General features: G+C 42.6%; 3 protein-coding genes across 4 annotated transcripts in view; all 3 read left to right on the top strand.

Moving 5' to 3' along the window:
* Positions 1-2,153, top strand: part of LOC131363843 (dual specificity protein phosphatase 13-like) — a 2,671-nt gene extending 518 nt beyond the window's left edge. Inside the window, exons 2-3 of the mRNA XM_058406773.1 lie at positions 1-141; positions 1,945-2,153. The exon at positions 1-141 is cut by the window's left edge and continues 77 nt beyond it. Of these exons, the coding sequence (XP_058262756.1) occupies positions 1-141; positions 1,945-2,153 (350 nt within the window). The remainder of the gene's footprint in view (positions 142-1,944) is intronic.
* Positions 5-5,276, top strand: LOC131363841 (dual specificity protein phosphatase 13-like). Its single transcript, XM_058406769.1, has 4 exons — positions 5-141; positions 2,551-2,784; positions 3,423-3,640; positions 3,947-5,276. The coding sequence occupies exons 2-4, from the start codon at positions 2,657-2,659 to the stop codon at positions 4,156-4,158; spliced, it is 558 nt and encodes a 185-aa protein (XP_058262752.1). The 5' UTR covers positions 5-141; positions 2,551-2,656; the 3' UTR covers positions 4,159-5,276.
* Positions 5,277-5,807: 531 nt separating this feature from the next.
* Positions 5,808-8,966, top strand: LOC131363842 (dual specificity protein phosphatase 13-like). 2 transcript variants are annotated; one of them, XM_058406772.1, is made up of 4 exons: positions 5,808-5,948; positions 6,278-6,399; positions 8,345-8,565; positions 8,764-8,966. In XM_058406772.1, the coding sequence occupies exons 2-4, from the start codon at positions 6,278-6,280 to the stop codon at positions 8,964-8,966; spliced, it is 546 nt and encodes a 181-aa protein (XP_058262755.1). In that variant the 5' UTR covers positions 5,808-5,948. The 2 variants fall into 2 exon arrangements, with proteins under 2 accessions (XP_058262755.1, XP_058262754.1); XM_058406771.1 differs by having other exon boundaries at positions 5,847-5,948; positions 6,247-6,399.
* The last annotated feature ends 265 nt before the right edge of the window (positions 8,967-9,231 follow it).

The raw sequence follows: 9,231 nt of genomic DNA, 5'->3' as shown, positions 1-9,231 counted from the left end.
ACTGCCACGGCAGCCACCAGTTTTACGGATCATCTGTGGAGTACTACGGCGTTCCTGCAGACGATTCTCCATCCTTTAATCTCTCACGCTACTTCCAGCCGTGTGCAGACTACATCCACCAGGTGCTGGACTCTCCTGGAGGTAACCTTACTCCACCCTCACTGACCCATACAACCACCTTCAGGAACATGCTTCACAGATCAGACTCTGATGTTGAGGAGCATTAGTGAGATCAGACTCTGACATTGAGGAGCATCAGTGAGATCAGACTCTGATGTTGAGGAGCATTAGTGAGATTAGACTCTGATGTTGAGGAGCTTTAGTGAGATCAGACTCTGATGTTGAGGAGCATTAGGGAGATCAGACTGATGTTGAGGAGCATTAGTGAGATCAGACTCTGACATTGAGGAGCATCAGTGAGATCAGACTCTGATGTTAAGGAGCATTAGTGAGATCAGACTGATGTTAAGGAGCATTAGTGAGATCAGACTCTGATGTTGAGGAGCATTAGTGAGATTAGACTCTGACATGGAGGAGCATCAGTGAGATCAGACTCTGATGTTAAGGAGCATTAGTGAGATCAGACTGATGTTAAGGAGCATTAGTGAGATCAGACTCTGATGTTGAGAAGCATTAGGGAGATCAGACTCTGATGTTGAGGAGCATTAGTGAGATCAGACTCTGATGTTGAGGAGCATTAGTGAGATTAGACTCTCATGTTGAGGAGCATTAGTGAGATCAGACTCTGACATTGAGGAGCATCAGTGAGATCAGACTCTGATGTTGAGGAGCTTTAGTGAGATCAGACTCTGATGTTGAGGAGCTTTAGTGAGATCAGACTCTGATGTTGAGGAGCATTAGGGAGATCAGACTCTGATGTTGAGGAGCTTTAGTGAGATCAGACTCTGACATTGAGGAGCATCAGTGAGATCAGACTCTGATGTTGAGGAGCTTTAGTGAGATCAGACTCTGATGTTGAGGAGCTTTAGTGAGATCAGACTCTGATGTTGAGGAGCTTTAGGGAGATCAGACTCTGATGTTGAGGAGCTTTAGTGAGATCAGACTCTGATGTTGAGGAGCTTTAGTGAGATCAGACTCTGATGTTGAGGAGCTTTAGTGAGATCAGACTCTGATGTTAAGGAGCATTAGTGAGATCAGACTGATGTTAAGGAGCATTAGTGAGATCAGACTCTGATGTTAAGGAGCATTAGTGAGATCAGACTGATGTTAAGGAGCATTAGTGAGATCAGACTCTGATGTTAAGGAGCATTAGTGAGATCAGACTGATGTTAAGGAGCATTAGTGAGATCAGACTCTGATGTTGAGGAGCATTAGTGAGATCAGACTGATGTTAAGGAGCATTAGTGAGATCAGACTCTGATGTTGAGGAGCATTAGTGAGATCAGACTGATGTTAAGGAGCATTAGTGAGATCAGACTGATGTTAAGGAGCATTAGTGAGATCAGACTGATGTTGGGACAGAACAAATTCAATTAACCAGTCACTCTTCTTCAGTAATAAAGGTATATGTGTGTGTGTGTGTATATATGTGTGTGTATATGTGTGTGTGTGTGTGTGTATGTGTGTGTGTATATGTGTGTGTGTGTATATGTGTGTGTATATGTGTGTGTGTGTGTGTGTGTGTGTATGTGTGTGTATGTGTGTGTGTGTATATGTGTGTGTGTGTGTGTGTGTATGTATGTGTGTGGGTGTGTGTGTGGGTGTGTGTATGTGTGTGTATGTGTGTATGTGTGTGTATATGTGTGTGTGTGTATGTGTGTGTATATGTGTGTGTGTATGTGTGTGTGTGTATATGTGTGTGTGTATGTGTGTGTGTGTATATGTGTGTGTGTGTATGTATGTGTGTGGGGGGGGTGTATATGTGTGTGTATATGTGTGTGTGTGTATGTGTGTGTGTGTGGGTGTGTGTGTGTGTGTGTGAAGCACGATTGCTGGTGCACTGTGCAGTAGGTGTGAGTCGTTCTGCTTCTCTAGTCCTCGCCTACCTGATGATCTACCACCAGCTCCCCCTGCTGGAGGCCATCAACACGGTCAAACAGAACAGATGGATTTTCCCGAACCGTGGATTTCTCCGGCAGCTTCGAGCGCTTGAGATCAGACTGAACAACACACAGTGTCACACAAGGGAATGAAGAGAGAGGGGGAGGGGGGGAGGGAGAGAGAGAGAGAGAGGGGGGGGGGGGAGAGATAGTGGGGGGGGTCAGAGAGAGGGGGAGGGACAGAGGGAGATAGAGTGAGAGAGAGGGAGGGGGGAGGCAGACAGGGGGGGCAGAGGGGGGGGGAGACAGAGGGAGATAGAGAGAGAGAGGGGTGCAGAGAGAGAGAGAGAGAGATTCTGCTGTAGATTCTGCTCACTATTCTGCTGTAGTGAGAATAGGAACTCATTTCACTGACATTAAATGTAACTATAAATGGATAAAAAGTATGACGTGTTGTTCTTTAATGAACTGCGTAATGTGTGTGTGTGTGTGTGTGTGTGTGTATGCATGAATATGTGTGTGTGCGTGTGTGTGTAACACAATCCTGAAGACCTAAATGTGGACACAGTGATCTCCACCTGCTCTCTTGAATCATTGGCACAGAACACACACACCAGTCCAATGCTTCAACACACACACACACACACATATTCAACATGGCAGCTGGGAGAAACAACAGGAAGGAGTATCTTTCAGTAAAAGACCTGGAGAAAGTTTTGGACTCCTGCACTCTGGATCTACATCAGATAGACGAAGTCTGGCCAAATCTCTACATCAGTAATGTGTATGTACACACACACACACACACACACACACACACTGTATACACTCACCACAGTAAACTGTTCTATTTCCCAGGTCATTCTTTATTAACATCATTAAAGTGTTCATTATAACAGAATTATAATCAACATTTTTGTTTTTTAATGTTTAAAATCTTGAACCATCCTTCACATCTGTAATTTACACTAAATGTAACAATTTATTTAATTTTATTTTATTTTATGAATGTATTATTTTATTTTATTTTATTTTATTTATTGTATTGTATTTTTATTTAATTCGTTTTAATTTATTATTTAATTTATTTATAATTTTTTATTAAACTAATTTTTGTTTATTATATAGTTATAACATTTGCTTTGTTATTGAACATTAACATTATTTAATCTAATGTAGTTATTAATCATGGGACTAATAAAGAAACATTTTGGAACTTTAAGTGTTCATTTAAATTTGTTTATATGTTTATAATAATAATAATAATAATAATAATAATTATTATTATTATTATTATTATTATCATTAAAGATTACTTAAAGGTCATTAATCCTGGAACACACCTGACCTTTAAAGCATGAGTCAGAGTAAATAAAGGTGTAGGAAGTTCACAGTGAGCTCGGTGTCACTCTCTCTCGGCAGGAGAATGGCTCAGAACCGGACGGCTCTGCAGCGTCTGGGCATCACACACATCCTGAACGCCGCACACTCCAAACACGGCAGCATCGGGGACCAAAAGTTCTACGGCACCGGCTTCATCTACTGTGGGATCCCAGCGGACGACTCGTCTCATTTCGACCTGGACGTTTACTTCAGACCTGCAGCAGAGTTCATACACAAAGGCCTGAAGACTGTGGATGGTGAGATGTGTTAGAGGAAAAGGGGCGGGGCTTTCAGGATGTAGGCGTTTCCAATTACTCCAGTATCGTTAGTAAAGTAACACTAAACACTCTGTGCACTACACACACCTCACTGTAACACACACACACACACACTGCTCTGATCTTTATTATAAGAGCTTGTTGAAGGGGGTGTGACCAAAACGGATCATCAGAAGGTCACATGATAATAACATGTCTATAGGAACTTCACTATAGTCACAGGATCAAGAATCTTGTTCAGCTTCATGAAAAAAGACTGATCTGTGTGTGTATTTCCGTTTGTAGGGAAGGTGTTGGTGCATTGCATTATGGGTATGAGCCGCTCATCCTCGCTGGTCCTGGCGTACCTCATGCTGTATCATCACATGTCTCTGCGCTCGGCCATCCAACGCCTGGTCCAGAAACGAGCCATCTACCCCAACAGGAACTTCCTGGCTCTGCTGCTGGACCTTGACCTGCAGCTGAAGAGGAAACACAAATCCTGCATTCTACTGTAAACAAACAAACAAACAAATAGCTGGGCGCCATGGTAACAGGACACTAAGGAACCAGAGTATGTGAGATCGTGGAGCAGTCGCATGGGAAAGCTGGGCCAATCAAATAAAAGCATCAAATATCTAAGGCTGTGATCCGGGACTGTTTGTAACATGCCTTCGTCCACTCAGGTCAGAGGGCGCTGCCATGGACCCGCCATGTTTTAATGCTAGCTATGTGCTAGCAACATGGAGATCTTCAAGGAGTTCGGAGCAGAAGGTGCTTCTGTTAAAGACTCAGCCACACCTTTCTTCTGCTCAGGCTGAGAAGGTCAAATTTTAAGGAGAATTTTAAGGGCGTGTTCATAGGCGAAGACAAGCTGAATAGCTGAGATCAAACATCTCCACCAGTAGAATTATAGTTTGTGATAGCTGAGCCAATGGGATTATAATATGGAATAATTAACATAAAGACATCCCATAATTTACCCCATAAACAGACAAAGTGCACAAGTCCAACAGGAAACACTGACCATATAAGGAAAGGGTCAGGAACATGAGGCATGTGGTGTACGAATGGTAACCCTGGACAGAATCAGGACAGACATATCTCTGTTACTGACCCAAACAACAACAGGAAACACTGACCACATAAGGAAAGGGTCAGGAACATGGGGCACATGTGGTGTATGAGGGGTGAAAATCAGGACAGATATCATGCTGTTACTGACCCAAACAAATACAGGAACCCATGACCATATAAGGAAAGAGGTGGTGTAGGAAAAGGGGGTGGGGGGTAAACAGGGCAAATAAATCACAAAATATGAAACGGGAACAGGGACAGAATCTAGGCACATTTACCATGTGAAGAAAAACAGGAAGTGACCATATAAGGAAAGAGGAGAGGCATCAGGGAGGAAGTGTTTGTGTTGTGTGATCATTTAAAAAGCTGCTGTAGTTGATTGCAATAACACACACACACACACACACACACATCAGGACCTCTTCGATTCAGTAATGTATTATTTAACTGTAACTTTACTCAGAGGACCAATGAGGTCACAGGCAGACGATGTGTATGTGATATAAAATCTTTTTTTGGAAAGTAATACATACGTTATGTATATATTATACAATAAATAATAAAGGGCACAGTGACCTTCTGTTTCTTTACTGAATTTAAGAAAAAGGTCTTCACACGTGACACACAGAATGATTCTGATTGGCTGCCTCAAGCCCTATTCAGACGGGATTAGTTTCTCACCTGGAAGTATAAGCCCCTGAAGCACACAGTTTTCTGTAGCTTTAGTGAAGTTACTGACGTCCTACAGACATGTTATGATCACATGACCTACAGATGATCCGGCATGGCCACGCCCCCTACACCAAGCTCTTATAATGAAGATCAGAGCAGTCACTGTGTGTGTGTGTGTGTGTGTGTGTGTTAACGTGAGGTGTTTGTAGCGCACATGGAGTGTTTATGTACACAGTGAAGACACGCCCATCTCAGAATAACTACACACGTCCTCTACCTACATTACTGAACACACACGTGTCTGGAAAACAGAATCCCGCCGGAATCGTCTCTCATGTCTCCGATGGACACCTGAGGGCAAAACACTGCTCCGGTTGTTTATTCGAAGTTAATTGCGGTGATGTGATATATTTTTGGGAGGTAATGAGAGATCTCGGCTTTATAAATAACCCAGCACATACAAACACACACACACACACACACAGATCAGCTTTGACCTGCTGTGTGTTCGGGAATGGAGTTCATTTCAATAAAGTATTCTGGAGTTTAAGAAAATCAGGTAAAACACACACACACACACAAACACACACTCTTTATTTATTGAGTTATTGATGTGAACCTGAAAGACTTGTAGATTTTTAAAAATCAGTAGTGATTGTGAACGAATGCACAGTTTTTATGGCTCACTGGGTAAAGTGTGTAAGGTTGGACAATAGGAAACGATTTAACACCTTCTGACCAATCAGAGCCCAGAATTCAATAGCACTGTGATGTAATACAGAAAGTAATGATACTGGATGTATGGCGTGTGTGCGTGTGTGTGTGCGTGTGTGTGTGTGTGTGTGTGTGTGTTGCAGAAGAAATACACTGTCTTCTCTCTCTGTCCAGATGGGAGAAAAGAGCAGGTATGAGACTCCGCCCAGCTCTGAGCTTCACAGGTTACTCTGGTTCAAACCAGACACGAGCAACCATCTTGACGAGGTCAGACCGGGCATCTACATTGGAGACCTGTAAGAAACCTGAAATAAAACAGCCAATAGGGGGTTCAGACAGGAGAGCCAGAGCCAATGGGAATGCAGCATGAAACATGAGAGCCAATAAGAACACGGCTTTATGTAACAGAGCCAATAAGAACATGGTTTTATGTAGCAGAGCCAATAGGAACACAGCTTTATACAGCAGAGCTAATAGGAATACAGGGTTATACAACAGGAGGTTCAGACGGGAGAGCCAGAGCCAATCAGAATGCAACATTAAACAACACAAAGTTTTATACAGCAGAGCCAATAGGAACACAGCTTTAAAAAGCAGAGCCAATAGGAACACAGCTTTAAAAAGCAGACCTAATAGGAACACAGCTTTAAAAAGCAGAGCTAATAGGAACACAGCTTTAAAAAGCAGGGCTAATAGGAACACAGCTTTAAAAAGCAGAGCCAATAGGAACACAGCTTTAAAAAGCAGACCTAATAGGAACACAGCTTTAAAAAGCAGAGCTAATAGGAACACAGCTTTAAAAAGCAGGGCTAATAGGAACACAGCTTTAAAAAGCAGAGCCAATAGGAACACAGCTTTAAAAAGCAGACCTAATAGGAACACAGCTTTAAAAAGCAGAGCCAATAGGAACACAGCTTTAAAAAGCAGACCTAATAGGAACACAGCTTTAAAAAGCAGACCTAATAGGAACACAGCTTTAAAAAGCAGACCTAATAGGAACACAGCTTTAAAAAGCAGAGCCAATAGGAACACAGCTTTAAAAAGCAGACCTAATAGGAACACAGCTTTAAAAAGCAGAGCCAATAGGAACACAGCTTTAAAAAGCAGACCTAATAGGAACACAGCTTTAAAAAGCAGAGCTAATAGGAACACAGCTTTAAAAAGCAGGGCTAATAGGAACACAGCTTTAAAAAGCAGAGCCAATAGGAACACAGCTTTAAAAAGCAGACCTAATAGGAACACAGCTTTAAAAAGCAGACCTAATAGGAACACAGCTTTAAAAAGCAGAGCCAATAGGAACACAGCTTTAAAAAGCAGACCTAATAGGAACACAGCTTTAAAAAGCAGAGCCAATAGGAACACAGCTTTAAAAAGCAGAGCCAATAGGAACACAGCTTTAAAAAGCAGAGCTAATAGGAACACAGCTTTAAAAAGCAGAGCTAATAGGAACACAGCTTTAAAAAGCAGAGCTAATAGGAACACAGCTTTATACAGCAGAGCTAATAGGAACACAGCTTTATACAGCAGAGCTAATAGGAACACAGCTTTATACAGCAGAGCTAATAGGAACACAGCTTTATACAGCAGAGCTAATAGGAACACAGCTTTATACAGCAGAGCTAATAGGAACACAGCTTTATACAGCAGAGCTAATAGGAACACAGCTTTATACAGCAGAGCTAATAGGAACACAGCTTTAAAAAGCAGAGCCAATAGGAACACAGCTTTAAAAAGCAGACCTAATAGGAACACAGCTTTAAAAAGCAGAGCTAATAGGAACACAGCTTTAAAAAGCAGAGCTAATAGGAACACAGCTTTATACAGCAGAGCCAATAGGAACACAGCTTTATACAGCAGAGCCAATAGGAACACAGCTTTATACATCAGAGCCAATAGGAACAAAGCTTTATACATCAGAGCCAATAGGAACACAGCTTTATACATCAGAGCCAATAGGATCTCAGCTTTATGTAGCAGAACCAATAGGAACTCAGCTTTATACAGCAGAGCCAATAGGAATACAGGGTTATACAACAGGAGGTTCAGACGGGAGAGCCAGAGCCAATCAGAATGCAACATTAAACATCAGAGCCAATAGGAACACAGCTTTATACAGCAGAGCCAATAGGCAACACGGCTTTATAAAACAGAGCCAATAGGATCTCATCAATAAAAAAAATGTGTTACAGAAGAGTTCAGCATTAAGGACTTGCTGTTAATGTGTGTGTGTGTGTTTTTCAGGTACGCAGCTAAAGACAGGCCCACGTTACAGGCTCTGAACATCAGTCACGTGTTGAACGCAGCTCACGGTAAATACAACGTGAACACAGGAGCGAGTTTCTACAGAGGTACCAACATCACCTACCACGGTGTGGAGGCCTTCGACTCGCCCTCCTTCGACATGACCCCCTTCTTCTACAGTGCTGCCAAATTCATCAAGAGCGCACTGAGCACCCCTGGAGGTGAGGAGGGAAAGTGCAGCTCATAAACCTGCACTCACACTCCACAGTCACGCCTCAGTCCTGGTAGAAGCCATTATGAAATGAAGGCTCCAGGGGGTGGAATTTAATCTACTCTAGCTCCTCCTCCTGTAACTCATCGTCACACAATGCTGTACATTGGACAGGTGTGTGGTGTGTGATGTGTGTTGCGTTTTGTAGGTAAGGTGTTTGTGCACTGTGCCATGGGTCTGAGTCGCTCGGCCACGCTGGTCCTCGCCTACCTGATGATTGAGGAGAAGATGACGCTGGTGGAGGCCATCACTGCTGTGGCAAAAAACAGAAACATCTGCCCCAACTCGGGCTTCCTGGAGCAGCTACGCACACTCGACACACAACTGCAGAACCAACACAGCGCCCCCTAGTGCTACACTGACCGTTTATCATCTTAATAACTTGCAGATTAAAGATTTCCAGAGTGTCCACTGTATACGTCCCTGTGAACGAGATGTTGCTATAGAAACAATAACACAGATATTTCATTTATCCACCAAATCAGATATTTAATTTCTCCCTGTCCAGGAATAGTTTCTTCTGTTCCAATTATTACAGCCAATTACAAAACAGCAAAGCCAATAAGAATGCAGCATCAAACAGCAGAGCCAATAGGAACACGGCATTAAACTGTAG

This window comes from Hemibagrus wyckioides, linkage group LG13, assembly GCF_019097595.1.
Source record: "Hemibagrus wyckioides isolate EC202008001 linkage group LG13, SWU_Hwy_1.0, whole genome shotgun sequence".
In the NCBI taxonomy this organism is placed as follows: Eukaryota; Metazoa; Chordata; class Actinopteri; order Siluriformes; family Bagridae; genus Hemibagrus; species Hemibagrus wyckioides.
Note: the sequence above shows the minus strand (reverse complement) of the source record. Positions and strands in the feature narration are given on the sequence as shown.